The 21,016-nt window shown below is 51.8% G+C and overlaps 1 protein-coding gene across 1 annotated transcript in view; it reads right to left on the bottom strand.

Annotated features, from left to right (window-relative positions):
* The window catches only part of MERTK (MER proto-oncogene, tyrosine kinase), a 57,093-nt gene extending 40,934 nt beyond the window's left edge, over window positions 1–16,159 (bottom strand). Inside the window, exons 1-5 of the mRNA XM_050951196.1 lie at window positions 16,000–16,159; window positions 13,526–13,626; window positions 13,038–13,211; window positions 4,576–4,662; window positions 1,530–1,645 (exon numbers count right to left, since the gene is read on the bottom strand). Coding sequence (XP_050807153.1) covers window positions 1,530–1,645; window positions 4,576–4,662; window positions 13,038–13,211; window positions 13,526–13,626; window positions 16,000–16,061 — 540 coding nt within the window. The 5' untranslated portion in view covers window positions 16,062–16,159. The remainder of the gene's footprint in view (window positions 1–1,529; window positions 1,646–4,575; window positions 4,663–13,037; window positions 13,212–13,525; window positions 13,627–15,999) is intronic.
* Between the last annotated feature and the right edge of the window lie 4,857 nt (window positions 16,160–21,016).

Below are 21,016 nucleotides of genomic sequence, written 5' to 3'. Positions count from 1 at the left end.
AGTAATGCACATTGGAAAACATAATCCCCACTATACATATAAAATGATAAGATCTAAATTAGCTGTTACAACTCAAGAAAAAGATTTGGAGTCATTGTGGATAGTTCTCTGAAAACGTCCAATCAGTGTGTAGCAGTGTCAAAAAAGCTAACAATGTTAGGAACCATTAGGACAGGGATAGATAATAAGACAGAAAACATCATAATGCCACTATCTAAATCCATGATATGCCCTCACCTTGGATACTGCATGCAGTTCTGGTCGCCTCATCTCAAAAAAGAGATAGTAGAATTGAAAAGGGTACAGAAAAGGGCAACAAAAATGATTAGGGGTATGGAACACCTTCCATATAAGGAAAGATTGAAAGGACTTGGACTGTTCAGCTTAGAAAAAAGAGACGACTAAGGGGAGATATGATAGAAGTCTATAAAATCATGACGGGGTGGAGAAAGTGAAGAGGGAAGTGTTATTTACTCTTTAACCTAACACAAGAAGAAGGGGGGGTCTCAATGAAATAGGCAGCAGGTTTAAAACAAACATAAGGAAGTACTTCTTCATACAATGCACAGACAACCTGTGGAACTCACTACTACGGGATGCTGCAAAGGTCAAAAGTATAACTGGGGTCAAAAAGAACTAGGTAAGTTCATGGAGGATCAGTTCATCAATGGCTATTAGCCAAAATAGTTAGAGATGTAACCCCATGCTCTGGGTGTCCCTAAACCTCTGACTGCCAGAAGCTGGGAGTGTACAACTGGGGATGGATCACTCGATAACTGCCCTGTTCTGTTCATTCCCTTTGAAGCACCTGGCACTGTTAGAAGACAGGACGCTGGGTTAGATAAAGCATGGGTCTGACCCAGCATGGCTGCTCTTATCGTCTTAATTGAAACATGCCCTAAATCTTCCAAAACAGCAGAAGGGAGGGAGGGAGGGCTAATCCATCCCTCCATCCTACCTCCTAAGGGAAAGGTGATCAAGCATCCTGAAGGCACCTTAACGCCTGTTTCTTCTTCTTCCTCCAGGACCCAAATCTGAGATGCCCCCAACTCTGAGATGCCCCCAACTCCAGCGCCCCCAGGGCAGCTGGCACTGCCCGCTGCCAGGCTGCAGGTGTCTGACCAGCAGGGACCTCATGGCTTTGACACCCTGATACCCTGACCCCATGAGGGTCTTGACCATTTTGAGACCCCAGACCACCAGCTCAGCATGAGATGAGCAACGTGCAGATGGCACATGGCCTGCCAGCTGCTCCGCACACTTGTGTCTTTTGACTAGTCCAGCATGGCCTTCCCACCTGCAGATGGAACAGGAGCCTGTGCTCTTATTTCTCGAACACAGAGATGCCTGAATCTCCTCTCTCTTCCACCAGTGTTGACCAAGTGATTTACCCGAGCAACAATGCAGCTATCCCTGGCTTATGCTGGTGCATGTGCAAGGAGAGACAGGCCCAGCATGGCCAGCAGCCTCTCTGCAAGCACCACGCCACACCAAACACAAGCAGCTCGAACCATGACGCCAAGTCTTACCTGGAGGCGGCAGCTGTGCAGAGGCGAATAGCCGTCGAAGCCCGGCACCCAGGACACCACGAGGCTGTGCGCTGTTCTATTCAGGACACGCACATCGGCTGGTGCGGCCGGAGTTCCTACATGAGAAAGCCAGCGCTGGTCAGCTCTAACGCGTGTACACACAACGCCGGCTCCCAGCAGCCTGCGGTGTGAAAACACGCATGTGCGAGCTTTGTAGAGAAACACCTGAATGCTGAATTCAGCGCTGTGGAGGTGGCAGAAGCCTCCCCAAGAGAACTATGCTGGGCGTCCCAGGGCTGTGTTGGGCCAGGGAGAGCAGCACCACCTGTGGAAGGCAGATTCAAGCAGTGGCCTGACATAGAGGGGTGAGGAGCAATGGCATGTGGGGATTCCCGGGGCTGGGAGCTTGCCTGGAAGCCGCACAGAGGGAACTTCCAGTGAGCACCAGCAGCGTCTCCATGGAGTAACTGCTGTGCTGCGGGTGAGCGCGCTTTAGAAATCACCCCTGTGCTGCGTGTGGCCGCCCCATGCAGACAAGTCCAAGGGTTGTGCTCATCGCTATAGCACGGTCATGAGCTCGGGCATGCTCGGACCCCGCCGGGCCGCGAGGAGCAGCGTGTGCTCAGCATCAGAGTTTCAAATGGGCGTCGCTGATTTACCATGCTGTGTTCTGTCCTGTCGCCCCAGAGAGCTGCTCTCCTTGGCCAAGGATCACCTGCCCTGGCCGCTGCCCACTCGGAACTGCAGGACACAGCTGGGTTGAGCTGAGCGCCACCCCGGGCAGACAGCTATTGGCAGAGCACTGGCTGCAGCCCCGAGTCGGGAGTCTGGCTGCCGTGGGCTGGGCAGACGTACCCTCTGAGATAGTCAGAATCGTGTCTCCTTTCACGGGCCCGGCACTCAGAAGCGAGTGATTGGATGGTCTTACGGGGCAGGGGAGAGGGGGCAGGGGTGCCAAAGAAGTTAGGGAAAGGCTTTCTCAGAGGAGGAGGACACAGTGCTGTGTGTGAAGGCCAGGAGAAAGCTGCCCGCTGAGGGAGAGTGGGGCTGGGAGGGGGATGCAGCTAGACCGCTGACCTCCTCTTGAGCCCATCCCAGCTGCCTTGGAGAGGCTACGCTGGGCGGGAGGGACAGGTCAGAAGCAAATCGCAGGGCTCACCATTATGCTGATGTAACAATACACAGCATCAGCTTATTGCTGTCTCCAGGTGCCTCCCCAGTGCCAGCGGTGAGCAGCAGACTGGGAACAGCGCCTAATCATGCTTTAAACGTCCCCGAGGGGCCACATTACCCGAAGGAAGAAACAAGGCCTCTGACCCTCCATGTGGGGTACCTGCTTCCTGCACTCTCCCCTTCCCTGGCCTCCGGGACAGGTGCTCCTGGCTGGGCCCTGTTCCTGCCAGCCTGGGTGCTGCTACCATCTGGGGCCTGGATATGGCACCCTGAGGTGCTGGGACTGGGGGAAATGACTTCCCAGAGCCTGCAGCACCATCCCTCGCAGCGAGTCGAATACCAAATGGGTGAGTTAGTCAGGAGCCCCCCTTTACAGTCCTAATTTATGGGGCAGACTGATAAAAATAGAGGCCATCCAGGCACTCTTCTTTGAGGTACATGGCCAGGCAGCCAAGCCCGATCGTGTGTGTGTGTGGGGCCGGCAGTACCGAGATTTCAGCCAGGCTGCTGACAAAGCCCTAAGGGAGTGACTGGCTGTTCGCAGCCCTCTGGGTCAGATCAGGGCGGCTGGCCAGGATGAGAGGCTGATGGTGGGAGCGGGGACTCGTTCAGGAGCACTGGACACAAACTCCATGCGGAATCCAGAACACAACAGACCATCTTCACCTTTCCTGGAGCCGCCTGCATACGCTCGGCGCCCGTGAACTGCAACCCGCACTCTGCCTCGGCTGGGAACGTGTGGGCTCAGGGAAAATGCTCCCTTGGCCGCCAGGGTGACTCCAGCTTGGGAATTTCAGTAATTCCCATCACTTCCGATGGAAACACGGAGGCTGGCTCGGACCATGAAGGAAGGAAGCGAGGGAGGGAATGGCACAGCCCTTCTGAAACTCCCCTCGGTTTGACAGCTCTGCTTACAAGTGAGCTCTCGGGTGCCTCCTCCCCCAGTCACAGCCCTGTGGACGCCCAGCTTCCCAGCTAGCAGAATCTCGGCAGGGACGCTTGGGCTGCACTGGTGTCTGCTTTTCAGCCATAATCGTCGGGGGGCTGGGGGTTGTTGCTGCTGTGGCCAGCAAGGGAGGGAAGGCAGCATGCCCTGCTGTGGAGGGGACAGACTCAGACCAAAGCGCAGACACGCTGTACCTCCATCCAACTCTCCTAAGTGCCTTAGGATTTATGGAGTTTTGTGGGTTTCGTGCATCTTGTCCTCTAGGGTAGGGGCAATATCTGCTCTCTCCAACACTACAACCTGCAGGGATCTCTGCCAATCCCCGGGGGAGGTTTGAGACCAGACTTTGGAGCACAGCTTCCAATGCAATGACTAGAGCTGGGCAGGAAACAGTTCTCCTGTCCGGCGAGAATTTTTTAAAATATTTTCCCACCCCGAATTGGGATGAAAACGCAAAATCTTGAAAATGTTCATCACCCAAAAATGCAAAACTATCAGACTGGGTCAAGTGAAACACTGAGATCACTTCTAAAGGATTCTTTCTACGCTGACATTTTTTTGTTTTCAAGATTTTTTTTTAAACTATAAATCAAATTTTAAATTTTAAGACAAAACGTCATTTTGACCTGAACAATTTATACTTTGTTTTGTAAAATGTTAAAATGGGACATTTGGATGATTCCGAAATGTTTTTTCCAAGGTTTTTCCAAAACAGATTGAAATGGACTCTTTCTGTGAACAGTTTTGGTTTTGATGAATCAGCCTCTTCTAGCACAAAATTTATTGTCCAAAAATTCCCAACCAGCTCTAACAATAACCTCATTTCACAGTCTCACTGCCACGTGGGCTCAGGCAGGAGCCACAGACAGTTTACTAGGCAGAGACCTTAGGAGCAGTAGTGAGAAAGACTTCATGTTCATCACTTACTTTTGATATTGATCTGTACTTCATTGGTGGCAGTTAGCCCTTTCCTGTTGTGAGCTTCACAGCTGAATATTGCAGTTTCGCTAAGACCTGCAGTAGGATAAAATACAGAGATTTAAACATTCTATTAAAGCGAATGTTAAAAAAAATGATATAATACATAGGTTGGGAAAAGAGTGTCTGTACATCTGGGTATAGTGCTAAGATTATCCGCAAATACAAAGTTAGTTTTTTAAAAGTCATCTGATACATAGAGTTCACTATAACAGGACAATGGCCAGGCGGTGGTGACCTTTCGCAGGACAAAGGGAAGTCCTTTCACCACCCTGTATTTCTTTCAAGCTCATTTCATTTCATTCTCCACACAAAGATACCAATTCCCAGGTGCTGTTCAGCTAGCCACGAACCATGTCTGAACATCAACACTCCTTCACACACCAAGGGGAGACTTTGCAGCTTCTTTTGTTTTTAAAAAGTTATTTTCTTTTCCCACGAACATGAATAACCCATTTTTGCACGAACTACTTCAAATTTGCCATACGCTGCATTTCTGCATGTGCAGTGAAGTAAGCAGGAGAGGAGAAAGTTGACATCCTGGTCCCAGTGAAGCCAGGCGCTCAGATACTATAGTGATGAGTGCAGTATAAAAACCTATGTAGAACTCCTGCTGACTTCCGTAGGGCCAGGATTTCACCCAGTACTTTAACTAAGAAGCAGTGAACATAAGTGTGAGATGAGGGGAGCAGACCCAGTTCTGCAGCCCACAGCGGCAGCTGTTGCCCCATTTGAGAAATGGAGAGGCAGAAAGAGGAAGAACCCAAGACAATAAACCTTTGGTTTGTTTTTAAAGACTGCCCAAAAGTCACCCAAGTGCGATAGCAGCAGCAGAACCCCCCAGGGTCCAGACGTGACCCCCACCCGGATAACGGTGCCTCACCCAAAACCTCACTTCTTCCCAACGGGAACACGAGCCATGTGCAGAACTGAGCACCCTGGACCGCTGCAAGGGGACTGGGGAACGTCGCACGATGGATTCAACGCCCCCCACGGGCCTGCTGGTGCTGCCAGCTGCTGTGCCCACACTGCCCCACTGACGCTCTCCCCATGGCTCTGCCGCCTCCTAAACACGCAGCAGAGATGGCCGCCCTGGCAGTTTAAAGAGCCACTGGAAGAGCTCTTTTCTTTCGCAGGACACTCCCTACAACGACAAAGCCTGGCTAGTCCACCCTGTCGCCGGCTCTGTGGGCACGGGACCAAAGCCCCTGTGCGGTAGCTGTTCCTAAAGGCAGGGGGATATTGATGTTAATTTCCAGGTAGGACTTGCAGACCAGTCCACCTCTGTCTGCCAGGCCCCTCACTTCCGAAGAGAAACACTGTGGCCCAGATGATCAGCTGGGGCGACGTGACGCAGTTCACCGCAGTCAACAGGCTCTGCTAAGACACACCAGCTGCGTCTCGGCCCTGGGCTTTTATAGGCTGACCTCAGTCTCTGGCCATCCTGGGAGTCTTTAGTCCCTACCTGCACTTAAGTCAGGCCAGGGAAGTCTAAATATCATACAAATATTTTAGTGCTAGTTTGGAAGGGCCCAGAATTCTGGCCTCTACCTGCCAATCAAACCACTCGACCTGCCCAGGCCCATGCAGGGGTCAACAAGGAAGAGAGTTGAGACTCCCTTGCTGGGAAAAGGGTCTGGACTGAGGGGCGCGGTGGGCTCCGGTGGGGACAGACAATCTAAGGCTGACTGGCTTCTAGCTAAAACACTGGGATGAAGGCAGTGCTTATGATGTGTGTTGGCCTTTGCTGATCATAAAGGAACACTGGCAGTGCCCTTATCTGACAGGGAGGCTCGCCCAGTGGGACAGAGTCCAGAATTCTGGGCGTTACTTCCAGAATCCAAGAGGAAGGGAAAATTATGTGCACAACATGTTGTGGGAGCCTCTGGATACTACAGTAGACTCAGAGTCTGGGCATCCCCCTTCCCAACCCACTTCCTGCTCTGCGCGATCCTGCACGCCGACGCTGGGGACATGCTGCTCCTTGGCGTGCAGGACACAGAGACCAGGGCTCTCCTTAGGAGTTTGGGGAGGGCGCCCAACCTTAAGTGCCTCACTTTAAATAACTCTTTAAGCCACTACCAGCCACCTCTGCTGTCGAGGGGAGGAGCCCACCAGCCCCTCTGCAGCTGGGCAGAGCTACCCACCTACTCATATTTGCCAACCTGTGTCTAAGGCAGGGATTGTGAAGGCTCCCTGTCCCCATCCACTACAGGAACTGCAGGGTATTTGGCAGGGAGAGCCTATATTGTCCTACGTACAGTGCCCCTGCTGCCTGCTCCAAGGACAGGGCGGGAAGCTGTAGTCCTCGCTGGTCAGAATGGGAACTGGGGAAAGGAATCTTCCCCCCATGCTGCTGGTGTGTTCTGCTCTCAGACTGACTCCCGGAGCTGCCTATCAGCAAGCCCTGTTACAATCCCAGCACTGCTCCTGCCAGGATCCATCACTTGCCCAGAGCAGTCCACCTGGGGCAGGGAAAATGATCCCTCAGTCCATAGGCTGCTGCAGCACTGAAACACCAGCACTCGTTATGGCCCATATCCTGACCCTTTAAAGTCAATGGACGCTTTGCCATCAGCTTGGCCCCTTGTATGTAGACTATTGTGTAGTGTGCTAATAAACCAGACCTAACGTTGTGAATTCTTCAGATTCAGAGCCTAGACTACTGCAGGGGGGCCAATGGGTTCCAAACCTAAAGGGTACAGTAAGGAACATAAGAGCGGTCAGACTGGGTCAGACCAAAGGTCCATCTAGCCCAGTGTCCTGTCTGCCGACAGTGGCCAGTGACAGGTGCCCCAGAGGGAATGAACAGAACAGGGCAATTAGCGTGTGATCCATCCCGTCGCCCATTTCCAGAGTCTGGCAAATAGTGAAACAAACCAGTGAGTTGTTAGAACTTGGTTCACCTTTTACATCTACCCGAGAGTTGGTGCATCTTCCAAGCTGCCCAAATCCACAGGTCTCCCATTTCCCAACCTCTCCGCATTATTTATCACTATTATCCCTTATTCCCACCGCACCCCAATAAACGCTCCACACACTGAATCCATCCAGAAGACAAGGGCTCATTCAGTTTCTGCTCCAATCAAACTAGGAGGCAGAATATAGAATAAAAACCAGCAATGCTCAAAAGGACACAAGTCTTTCTGATGATAGATAAAACTCTCTCTGTCTCTAGGGTGGGTATCAAGATTTCATCCACACTTGGATCCCCTTTACGACTATACAAGCAAGAGCTTAATGCTGAATGTCTTAATGATTCTAGGAGTATTCCCCTCATTAGATATACATCATATTACATCACCAAATCTAGCACTGTGCCTGGTATCTCCGGGGGGAAGAGCTTGAGAAGCCTGAAATGAAACAGGTTGCAGGTTTCTGAGGAATTCCTAGTTTCCATTTTGATTTTCATAATGCTTCTCAGCATCCGACTGCTTCTCTTAAAGTTAAATATCTGAGGTGAAAATGTGGAGTTTCCTCACTCCCAATAATTACAGGGTGGCTACCATGGAGCAGGGCCGCCCAGAGGATTCAGGGGGCCTGGGGTCTTCGGTGGCAGGGAATTGCCACCGTTCGCAGGACGGAAGGACCACCCCGCCACGGGTCTTCGGGGCACTTCAGCGGTGGGTCGTGGAGTGGAAGGAACCCCCACCGCCAAATTGCCACGGAAGATGCTCCAGGGGCCCGGCCTCGTGAGAGTTTTCCAGGGCCCCTGGAGCGAGTGAAGGACTCTCCTCCAGGGCCTCCAAAAAACTCTCAAAGGGGCCCCTGTAGGGCCCAGGGCAAATTGTCCTGCTTGCCCCCTGCCCCCGCACCCCCCGGGCGGCCCTGCCATGGAGTTAATGTGCCAGGATTCTAAAAGATAGATAGGAATTTGGTAGGAGACCAAAGGGGCAATGCTGAGTAATGCAGGCATGAAGGTCAGCTTTTGGTTATATGAATTAGTGGTAATGACAGCTATCAATCGTTAGAACTGGGCTGTGACTACAGTATAGCTACTCTTTAATTACCATACCGGTATTATAAGGTACATTAGAAAGAAGAGAGCCTGGAGCACTTGGCCTGGTGCAAGATTCGAGGCCTGACCCAGAGACTGTGAACCAAAATCAGTCCATGGATTAAAGCAGATGTTTACAAGTTCACTGTCTGATACGTGACCTTGTCAAAAGTATTGCTAGCATGGCTAAAACACAGGCACTTCTAAGAAGCAACAGATACTAGGTATATGTCAGAACACACTCCGGAAGATTAGCTCAGGGACACCCTGAGCTAACACCAGATAAGAGGATGTTTTGCCCAAGACACCTGGAGCATAATACAAAGGGAGACAACAAGCAGGTGTCCTGAAACATGTGAGGTGGCACAGAAGTTGTCTCGGTCTGTAAAGATTGGGGTACCTCACCTTAACCCTTTGTGTGGCCAAGGGGGCATCAGAAAGTCCTACTGCACACTGAGTACTTGTGTTTTAGCATACATGTAACCATGGAGCCAGGGTGCTAGGCCTATACTGAGGGCAATAATCCTGGCCTTTGTCACTGAACCGTGCCAGTGGTCGTTCTTTCTGGGTAGGGCTATCGAGATCTGCTGAACCAACTGTTTGCCCAGGACTGGGAGAGCGCACAGAGAGAGCATGGATGCACTTAACTGACAACGAAGTATACCCACCTCCCACTGAAATTAATGACAGGTCCGACTAGCTCTAATAGCACTCCCAAACACAGCGGTGTTTGTCAGAGCTAAGTGCCTTTGCTTCCTAGCCGCTGACTTTCACTAGTGGGATTAACGGTTTGCAGTCGGCTTTGTGCGTGTTTTTGCAGGTTTCGTTTCCAATGTTCTCTCCCTGGGATATATTTTTCAGCTGACAAGATGTTATGGACAACGTTCCTTCTTCACGCCCCTGTTCTCACAATGTTAACGAACGCTTGGCCCAATAACCCAGAATTGTTTAACGGGGAGTAGGGGTTACTCATTGGCTTCCTTCTTGCCTTACTTTTACATAGCTCTGAAGTTTTCTTGTTTTTGATTAAAAATCCCATAAAACCAGGGCAATCCTTGTATTTCAGTTCTATCTCCCTGGCAGAGGTGGGATTTCCCAGTGTTCTTTTCAGTGGTTTCAAAATGCTTTTGGAAAGAGGATTTATTTTTACCTTCTAATTTTCTAGGCCGTAATCACGGGGATCAGGGTCTTGCATTGAAACCTTTGCTCAACCAAACAGCTCTTGCTCATGCAAGTCGTCCCTTTGATGCCAATAGGGCGACTTGGGTGAGAAAAATTGCTCCAACCATCCGACCTAGAGTTTGCCAAACATAGACAAAAAATGCAGAAGGCATGAGTCAGATCTTCTGGCTTTTGCTGCCTTTTAAAATCTCTCTCTGGAGCCCAAGACATGCCAGCTATAGCATAGCACGTGTACAACTGGGAGTGAATCAAGCAAATCCTCCACTTTGCTCTTTTATGGCAAAATCCTTCTGGATTTTACATCAGAGTGGGAATAAGGTCAGTTGCAGACAGGACGCGTCTCTCTCCCTTACTCATCCTGATTTGCTAGGTCTTGTTCCCCTACCTACCCTCCATGCATATCCAAGGCTTTTCTATATCCCCATTTGTTGGCTCTCCTTGGGTCCCCCAGCAACAGCAGCAGCAGAGTAACCAGGTGTGATCTCAGCAACACTCACACCCCTATGAAACTCCAGGGTCACGGCAGCCTGTAGGCCAGAGTGAAACTCAGCAGACATCTGTAGGGAAACCCTGCCATGTGCTAACACTCAACCCCACAGAGCCATGAGTCTGGGGAGAAAGCTAAAAGGCAGGGAAGACGAGGGCCCTGATCCTTGGCTCCAGCCCAGGAGTGCTTGGTGCAATTCGGAGGAGTTGCAGTTGCAGCCCCATAGCTGCTCTGATCTACATTGGCTGCCAGTGGCCCCAGGAGAAAATCCAGCCCGGTGATCCTGCACCCACTATAAGCCTCTCAGATCGCTCAATACACTGACAGACTGAGTGCACCTCATCCAGTTCCTTTGTGTGCCAGCCTGAGACAGCCCACCTCCCTCCCAGCCCTGCCTGTTCTCATGGAAATTCACAGCAGGAGTCCCAAGGATCCAGCCCTTAGAGGAAAGGAAATACACGCAGTGACCCTGCCATGGAGAGGACCCAGCTACCACGCAGGAAATGCCGCTTTCACTTCCTCATTTCATTTCCCCCTGCCCCAGCTCCCACATCTACACAGCAGTTTTACAGCCCCGTGAGCCTGAGTCAGCTGACACGGCCCAGCTGCATGGAGGGCGGGGGCGAGGGAGGGGGGTTAACTGCAGTGTAGACAAACCCTAAGGAAACTGCTGCGTGGGCTGGTGGGGGAACCGATCCTCAGAAGCACCATAGCAAAGCTAGAGCCTCCTGCTGACTTCCCTTGCAATTCTGGGCTCTCTGCACCAAGACCTGCATTTTCTTATCGGAACAGCCTTCTCCATAGACTCAGTGCTTGCAGTTTCCTGGGGCTGATGGCAGGAATGGGCTGTTCGTAGATGGGGGGAAGGGAAGTTTGACTGCAAACTTCCTTGTCAGAAGAAGTTTCCATCCCTAAACTGAAACAGGCTAGAAGCCCCCAAACCAGCCCTTTTGCTTCATGTGACCAAAGCCGACCTGTATCTCGCAGCGGGGAGACATAGCCCCTGCCCTCCCTTCGAGGTATGACGAGCGTCCTCGTCCATCCCACTCTGCAGGCCACGGCTCCATGGTTTCTGCTTGACTCAGGAACGGGGATCGAGTCTGCTGTCCCACGCAGGTCTCTGCACTATCAGACAAGCCTGAGCAATGACTCTGTTTTCACCCTCACCATACTGAGCCCAGAGGGAAAGGCAAAGCAGTGACTTTCATCTCAGGAAAAATCAGAGCAGGTCGGCTGAGTTAGGGCTCACTTCACAGCCTCTCCACGCGCTCGCGCCAAGTGTAAGGCATTGCGCTGCCATGCGAGAGGCCACATTCGCAGGGACGGTGCAAAATCTGGTTACCTCCCAAATAATTCATGGTCCAGCTCATTCGAGGCAGCGAGTTAGCTAAGCTGAAGTGGTTTCATTGTTCACATTTGGGAAGAGATGCGTAACAAGTGCTGTAATATCCCTACTCTCACCACACACCCAAACGAAACCATGGTGTGCTCCGAGGTTAAAGCCAGTTCAGGTCACTGGGCTACGTCTTCACTGCAGCGTTAATGATGGCACTTGGCACCTGGCTCAGCCTAGTCCGGGTGTGAGTGGCCACACTGCAAAGCCGCGCTCAAGTTCCGGTGGCCTCGCTGGTGCTGCGCTCACCTGGGCGTGTCACCAGGATTCCTCGGGGCACATCCCACGGTTCTTTGTGCTGAGCTGCTCTCCTGTGAGAGCTGTGGGAAAACTTGCCCCTTCTGGGCACATGGGGTCGGGGAGAAGGAGGAGTTGTGGGCGGGCACTGGAGGACTTCCAGCACTGGAAGAAATTAGCCAGTGTCCTTGCTGCCAAGCAAGCGGGTTACCAGCCTCACAGAGGCTCTAGCCTATAGCCCCGGACAGGCCAGAGCCCATGCTGAAAGCAGCATCGCACTTAGCCAGAGTGCGTGTGGATGGGACAGAGGTTGGGGCGACACCCCAGGAAGAGCCTGGGTTAACTCTGCAATGAAGACATACTCTTATGGGCAGCATGCACCCAAACAAACCCTCCACAGCCAGCTAAGCCTCCTCATTTAACACACCACGTTCCTCACTTCCACGGATGAGTGCTAGAACTGGGTCCCACGTGCGCCAACATGCAGAGTAACGCAGCATATGCACCACAGTCCCCGCCACCCTTGTGTAACAAAGCATCCACCCTGACCTCAGCGGCATCACCACGCCAGGCTGTTAGACAGCCCTGCACCAGGGAAGCATATGACGTGGGAAGAGCCCTCAATATATAGATTTCAAGGCCAGCAGGGATCAGCACAATCTGGACCGGCCAGGCATCCTGCAGACCATCAGAGACAGGCAAACCATCATTTCTGCATCAACCCTTGGTGGGGTCAGAGTTCAGGGTTTGCATTCTAAGGTGGTACTGAGGAATGGGACATGGCAGGAACCCTGCTAGGCCAACGTGTCCGTCAGGGCAGGGTTTGACTCTTTGTATATCAGTGCAAGGATGTAACCGTCAATTCAACAAGGGAGCGAGCCCTGCAGCGAGATGAGATCACGTCTACTGCAGAGCAGGATGGCTGAAAGCAAGGGTCATTGCGTTCCTGGCTGCTTCTGCATGCCAGCCATTAGTCAGGCGCACCAGCCAACCGCCTACCAGCAAGTTCAGTTGGTGAATGCCAGCCAGCCAAGCCGGGCAGCTGCAGAGCTTACCACGCTCCTGCTGCAGTGACGGCCCCTGGCACGCTGAAACCGCCCCCGGGCGACACTCACCTGGCAGAGTCAGGACAGAGGGGGAAATGTACGGCTGGTCATTCACCCTGCTGCTGTTCCGAAACCAGTAAATCTGCACAGGCTCCGGGGGCCCCATTGCCTCGCACGTGAGGTTGAACGGTCTGTTCCTGGTAACGTTCAGACTCTGGGGCTGCCGAAGGAAGTGGGGGAGCCCTACACAGAAAGGCACGGAGACCAGGCACCTTAAAAACACTTACAGTAATAACACTAGCCAATAACACCCAAGCCGGCCAGCATCACTGCCAATGCAATGGCGGCTCTCAGCACAGGCATCGTGTGCATTGGCACCTGCCTCCCACACTGAGTAGCCCAGCCTGCTCCACCATCTCCTGCTCCTGGATTGCTCGCTCCCACTCCAGTCCAGCTCCTGCTCCCAACTGCCCAGCCCCATACACGACCCCTGCCACGAGCTCTCCTGCCAGTGTGCAGGCATTCTTACTAAATGCCTCTTTCAGGCCCCTCCTTACCTTCCATCTGGACGAAGATGGGGTCGGACTCAATTTCCTCATTGTGGATTTTCAGCTTGCAGCTGTAGGACCCGTTATCAGAGCGCTGAGCATTGGTTATGCTGCCAGGGGAGAGGAAAGGATTTACCTTGAGATTTATCACTGGCACAAAAGACAAGAAATGCTGGAACACTTTTACGCTGGATCTCAGTATTACCCACAAAAATGGCATTAGAAGAATGTTACAGTTGCAAAGTCAAGCACTCAAAAGATGCAACCTTCTTGTGCAAACGCATTATGGTACAGTCTTTAACTGGACTCAGACTTTCCGGCCAGAAGGGACCATCATGATCATCCAGTCTGACCTCCTGCACACTGCAAGCCATCGACCCTCACCTACCCACTCCTGTAACAGACCTCTAACCTCTGGCTGAGTTTTGAAGTCCTCAAATCATGATTTAAAGACTTCAAGTTACAGAGAATCCACCTTTTACACTAGTTTAAACCTGGAAATGACCCATGTCCCATGCTGTGGAGGAAGGCGAAACACCCAACCAGGGTATCTGCCAATTTGATCCAGGGGAAATTCCTTCCTGATCCCAAACACGGTGATCAGTTAGACCCTGAGCACGTGGGCAAGAACCACCATAATTACTGGATCACATGCTTTTTTCCCAGGCGACCCTGCTTCATTCAGTCCACTGTGTGGCTGGTACCAACTCACTGAGCGCCTTCCCAGTACGCTGTTTTAGCCTCCGGATTTAATGTGTGGCTCTATGGTTGCCACTATTCAAACCCTGCTCTGGAAGCAGAATTATGAACGTCCTTCTAGGCTTCTCTATGGTGCTCATCAGCATCGCTGCTGTAGTTCAGTGCTTCACACATTCCTTAATGTTTGTTTTCACGATGCCCTGGGACGGGGGGCACTATGACCCCCACAGGACAGGTGGGGAACTGATGCACAGACAGGTTACAGTCACAAGTGTCCACTAATCCTGGGAGCACAATCTGAGACACCCAGGACCTGACTTTGCAGATGACTCGGCATCATACACATTCCAAGCCCAGCTCCCAGGGACTTCAGTTGTGCCTGGAGAACTCAGCCCTTTTTACATCAGTCCCCAGGGTCTCAAGTCAGGCACATGATTAACGAGGGACACACAATTAGCGACCCCCTGTGTAAAGTCTGGTTGACGGGATTTGCCCCCACCCCACACACCTTCCTGGCTCCTAGCCCCAGTCTCCTTGCCAAGCCAGTCTCTTTCGTTGAGTGTCCTCCACCACAGCTCCCAGTCCCAGTCTCTCCCTATGGCCTGGAGATGGAAGGGCCTAGGGACAGCATTTTTCAAAGCACTTTAGGAGCACAACCCCATCCCCTTGCCATGAGACTTAAACTTTTAGGTGACTTTAGGGGCTTTTGAAAATGTTCCATTGAAACACTTCGCGGCAGCAATGCTGAGAAGAACTGGATGCATGCTAGGAAGCTTGCTTTGAGACCAGCACGCATGTTTCAGGACTGTCTCACAGTGGTCCTGTTACAAACGACAATGGTGAAAAGCACATCTCTGGGGCCCTCTTGTAAATGACAGTCATGGGCAAGCTGGGTTTTTCCATGGACTCAGAAGCACATAGTGTGCGTGGGAGAAGGAGTGCGGGAGGGGGCAGTATCTGTGGGGGGTCTATGTTTGGCTTAGTGGATCTTCCTTTCCTTTTCCTCCCTGCACTGTGGGTTTCATGCAGCCGATTCCCACCTGCGGAAGGTTATGCCATGCTGCCGGATTTAGCTGCGCCTCCCCTATGGTCCTGGGTCCTTGCTGAATGCCATCACCAGTGGATCTGACCCTAGGACAGACAGGAGCTCTGTTCCATCAGAGGGCCAACCCTTGCCTCCCGGTCCAGCCATCCCGACTGCAGTGGGACTGAGGATCTGCCTTCTTTAAAAAAGAGCCATGACGGGGGGCTAAGCTGACAGCAATCCCAGCCCCTGCTTCGTGCTGGACCATCCGGGAGCTCTGTCCCCCACCCACTCTGTTCCTGGATCTGTCACGCCTGGGGGGCTGGGTTTGCTTTGGGGAAGATGACTTAAAGCAAAGGGTGTGTGGGTGAGCCTGTGTTTTCTGTCATCATCGGATTCCTATTTTCCATCATGCAAGAAAGGGTTAAAAGTAGCTTTTCAGGTCTGCAGTTGTACCTGCCTGACAAGTCAGGAAGGGTGTGAATAGCCTGTGGTGTTACCAAAGATTGGAACAGCCAAACTTCCACCAGCCTTGACTGTTACCCTGATCAGCAAACACCACAGCCCTCTCCAAGCAGAAATCTATCTCGGGGCCTGACCCTGCTGGCTGAGGTCTAGGAGCACTCTTAGCAGTCGTTCCGCAGGGATCTACGGGCAGAGATCTAAGCTACTGGGCTGTGCTAGAGTTTTTAGCTGCTAAGCACTCTCGAACTGAAGATGGCAATCAGTGAACCACCTTTTAAACAGCTGGCTCGTTTACCTGAAGGTAGAGACCATTGTTGTTTCAACATCGTCCGTGACCTGGTAATGTCGAGTGGACATGCGGCCAGGCTCCTGCAGCTCCTTCCCATCTTTCCACAAGGAAATGACAGCAGAGTCCTGGTTGAATAAGAACTGGGGTCCCTTAATTGAGCAGTTAAACTTGAAATCTTTGTGCTCATTAATTAATATATGGCCTACTGTGGGATTGAATTTAACTTGCTGTAGAGAGTGGGCCGCAGAGGCTTCATCCAAGAGAGACGCATTGGCCTGGTCAAGATATAGTTCCACGGGGGTGGTCCGGGCGTTGGCTTTGGGGGTATCGTGTGTGGCGGTTTGAAGGGAGCGGGGGCGTCGGGGAGCAGCCAGCCAGTCCACCGAGAATGCTTGCGTGGATGGCAACAGGTGGGACGTCCTCCTCTCCTGCCTCGCCTCAGTGTTCTCTGCAAAATAAGACCCAGGTTTACGACCTTGCTCATTGCCAGCTGTGAGCTCACTGCGGTATTCGGCATTCTGCGTATCTCAGCAGCCCCCAAGTACCGATGTTTCTATTCTCCGTGGCCTCACCCTGGCACAGTGGCCCCAGGCACACTCCATCCCCCACAGTGGAGCAGACCCAATACTAGCAGGATGTCTTCGCAGGGACCCCCAGTCTCTATGCAGCATGTGTTCACGAGCCAGACCCTCGGCTGGTGAAGCTCCACCAACCGGTCTGAAATACCACCCATGGCAGCAGAGACCCCCTTCACCGATACTGCCAAGCCCAGCCCCTCGCTCAGGCAATGACAGCAGGGCTCCTGCTGCCGCCCTACTGCAAGTTGGGGGGTTGGGGAAAAGGGACACGGCTGTGTGAAGGGACTGGCCTCCGTAAGTGATGGCTCCTCCCTTTGTGGATCTGTGGGTGCCCCTCCCCACGCAGCCCCTAGATCTGGTGGGGTGGAAGGCCTCACCCCTGACAACTTGGTGCCCCTGAAGCCCTCTCCCAGGAGAGATGCATAAAGAGATCACTACAAAGGCAAGATTCAGCGTTTTTGCCCCTACTGTACATCCGGGTGTTTTCCGTAGGAGGGGTTTGTCTGGCCCAGATGTTATGGTTAGTCCTATCTACACCCCACTAGGATCTCCAAATGTCTCCTTCACTGCAGTATAAAACCTGACCCAAAACGGTCCACACAGCCTAAAAAGCCAAAGACAGCCACATGCAGATGTGTCATCTAGCCATCCAGCCACGCTGTAGACATCTGGCCAGCCCTCTTTCCAGCACCCACCGACTGAGATGTCGCCATTAATACGAGGCTCTGTGTCTTCCATGCACTGGTTCCAATGCACCCCACAATGAAGACAAAACTGGCATTTCCCTCGCTTTGCAGAACGTCATCCCATTAGAGGGCCTCAAAGCACTGCAGACATGAGCTGTGCCTTGCCTGCCTCACAAGGCTTTTGTAACCACTTGCAGTACCATGGAAGCCAGTGGGGCTCGGTGCAGGTGCAGTGATTTGCCCCAGGATGGACTCGAGCTCCTTGAGGCAGGGACCATGTTTTCTGGGTGTTTGTACAAAGCCTAACACAGCTGGGGTGTGATTCTGATGGGGGCCTCTGGTGCCCTGCAATGGAAATGTCAGATGATGGGGAGGCACAGACAGGCTGAAGGTTGAACCTGCGTGGTCCTGGGGTAGGGTGCTGGGCACTAAGTGGAAGATCAAAAGAGCCAGGAGCAGGAAAGAGAGGATCTGACCCCGCAATGCTGAGACACGGTTGTACAGTCCCCACGTCACGCCTGCCTTGCAGCAGAAGGAAGGTCTAAGGGGAAACGTGTGCCCTGCTAGGATTTACACCCATGTCTCCTCCACCCACACCCTGCCCCACTCTGACCCACGCATTTTAGTGCAAGGCAGGAGCTACCTGCTCAGCACAGAGGGTTATGCTATCACCAGAGCTGGGCTCCAGCTTTTGGATAAACGGGTTATCCACTCAAACACGCAGCTTCAGTTGATCCAAAACTATTCATCAACTTGACCCAACTAGTTTCAGCTGGGAAAATGCTTTGCAGGACCAGCTTCAGGGTGCGTGTTTAGCCCAGTGGGTAGGGCACTCGCTTGGGGTGCAGGAAACCCAGGTTTGAATCCCCACTCTGGAGCAGGGATGTGGCCTGTTTTCTCTCTCCCTGGCGGGCCGGGCTGGTTTGTTTACCTGCCACGTCTGCAGGTTCAGCTGATCATGGCTCCCACTGGCAGCGGTTCGCTGCTCCAGGCCAATGGGGGCGGTGGGAAGCGGTGGCCAGCACATCCCTTGGCCTGCACTGCTTCCCACCGCCCCCATTGGCCTGGAGCGGGGAGCCGCAATCAGCCGAACCTGCGGAAGCGGCAGGTAAACAAACCAGCCCGGCCTGCCAGGGTGCTTACCCTGGCGAGCTGCATGCCAGAGGTTGCCGATCCCTGTTCTAGGTTGTTCTGGGATGGGTTGATCCCTCCAGCTGAAGCTGTTACACTTTGTATAGATACACTGGGCCAGAGAGAAAAAGCAGCCAGGTGACTGGGGCATTCACCTGGATAAGAGGGGACGTGAAATGAGCAGTCAGACTTGGGTCTCGGCACTGCCCTGCCCAGCGGGCTAACAGGCTGAGCCAAGCACCCCTTTCAGAAGAGAACTAGAATGAAATGTTCCCGAGAACCCAAAATAGGCTTTTCCGATTTGCTGCCAAATTCCAAAAGCGTTTGGAACGGAACTGAGGATTTTGTCTGGTTTTTCTGACCCAATGGGAGGGGAAAAACCCCATTTCTTTGCCCAGCTCTAGCCATGACTGGATGGCAGGCTCAAGGACACAAGGTAACTCTCTGACGCCAGGTGGGAGAAATCGATTTCAGCTGCTCAGCTACCCGGCCAGCTCAGGTGGCTCTCAGCGCTCCAGTTTGGGAGCCTACAGGGATCTGAATGTTCCCAAGCAGAACGAATTCAGTACAGGGCCATTTCAGTGAAAGCCCCTAGGAAGAGAGCGACGCTCAGGAAAACACTTGGGCTGAGGTGAACGTTTTGCAATTGCTAAGTTCAAAATAAAGGCAACCCCCAGGAAGCAGAGAAGTTTGGACCAAATCCAACGGGAGCGAGCACACACTGTGCTAGGAAGAGGGTGGGAATGCCACTGATTACATATCCCTCGTGCTGACGTGAACATTGGTCCCTGCAGAGCTTGGCTCACCCTTGTGCGACAACCGCAATTGCATTGCTGCTGCGATCTGCTCAAGGACTTGGAGCATCATAAACTCCATGACTTCTGCAGGGCCATGCGGCAGTTCTCTGGCAGAACCGCGGAGAGAACCACAACAGTGAAGGACGGACTTGCAGCTAACCATGAGTGGGAGTTGAGATCTGGGGTCTGTAAGTCCTTTAGCCTCTAGGCACTTATCCCCATTTTATAGATCGGGGAAGGCAACCTATGGCACAGGTGCCGAAGGCGGCACACGAGCTGATTTTCAGTGGCACTCACACTGCTCTGGTCCTGGCCACCGGTCTGGGGAGCTCTGCATTTTAATTTAATTTTAAATGAAGCTTCTTAAACATTTAAAAAACCTTCTTTACTTTGCATACAACAATAGTTTAGTTATATATTATATACTTATAGAAAGAGACCTTCTAAAAATGTTAAAATGTGTTACTGGCACGCGAAACCTTAAATCAGAGTGAATATATGAAGACTCGGCACAGCACTTCTGAAAGGCTGCAGACCCCCGTTATAGATCATACCTCACACAAGTGGTTAGTGATCGCAAAGGGTTGAGAAAGCTGTGGTTGGAAGGCAATTGTGGCAGGGTCCTTCTGCTGAGCCACCCCTTGGCAGAGGTTAGAAACTTACAGGGGCTACAAATACATTCCTGTTGACTTGTTGTGGCGAGTTCAGCTTGTAAATCCCAGACTGGATATAAAGTGCAGTGGGGGAGGGATCTAGGATCTGGGACAGTCATGTTCCCAGGAGAGACCCCAGGAATAGCCAAGCACAGGTATTTGTTGGTATTTGTTGTGACTGTATTAGTTGGATTTTGTTATGTGTTTCTTTGTTACAGAAGCCAAACTCCTAGCCAGGCACGGGGGAGCTGACATGGCCCAGTGTCACCAGAGTGTTCAGTGCAGGGTGGGAACGCCAATACCCCACTCGCAGAAATATGTGAACTCCCAGACCAAAAACACACACACATTGCTTAACCTGGAACTGAAGCTGTGTGTGACGTTCACATGTGCCTTCACCAACAGACCATGCTGCCTGCACATTCTGACCCCTAGTTTGTAACCTAAGGGTATGTCTACACCCCAGTTAGACACCCGTGGCTGGCCCAGGCCAGCTGACTCGGCTAGGGGGCTGTTTAATTGCAGTGCAGATGTTCAGGCTTGGGCTGGAGCCTGAGCTCTAGGACCCCATGAGGAGGGAGGGCCCCAGAGCTTGAGTCCTGACAGCTACAGGGCAATTAAACAGCCCCTTAGCCCGAGCCCCCAGGGGTGTCTAACTGCAGTGCAGACACCCGCTGAACACCTGGCTGGTCGATCACAACTGACTGCTACTTAAAGCTTCCTTAACTGAGCTCCTTTATAGGAAAATAACTGAAGATTAGGACTGAGAATTGCCTGTAAATGCCTATTACAATTCAGGGTGGATTTAAAAAACAATTTTTCATTTTTTTTTAAATTTAAAAAAATCCTATTTTTATTTGTTATACTAATTTTTTCTTTTTAAAAATAAACCTAAACATACACTCACACAAATATGTTAATGCCTAAATTTATTAATCTCTTTAAAATGTTTACAGAAAAAATAAATATGCGAATCCATGAGCCTCTATCCAAAACTCTTTGAGTTATATGGAAAAGCAGCCTTTAAAGAAAGAACTGTGGGAGAAACATGGAAATTCTGAGGTCAGGCTTTATAAAAATAACTCAGTAGGTCAATGTAAGTAACTTTAAGAGACTGTCTTATTTTTAAGAGACTTACACGAGTAGGAATTTAAGTACCAGTCACTTTCACTTAGATG

Source organism: Gopherus flavomarginatus, chromosome 4 (genome assembly GCF_025201925.1).
Source record: "Gopherus flavomarginatus isolate rGopFla2 chromosome 4, rGopFla2.mat.asm, whole genome shotgun sequence".
NCBI lineage: Eukaryota > Metazoa > Chordata > Testudines > Testudinidae > Gopherus > Gopherus flavomarginatus.
The sequence above is the reverse complement of the archived record's forward strand: the minus strand, read 5'-3'. Positions and strand labels throughout refer to the sequence as shown.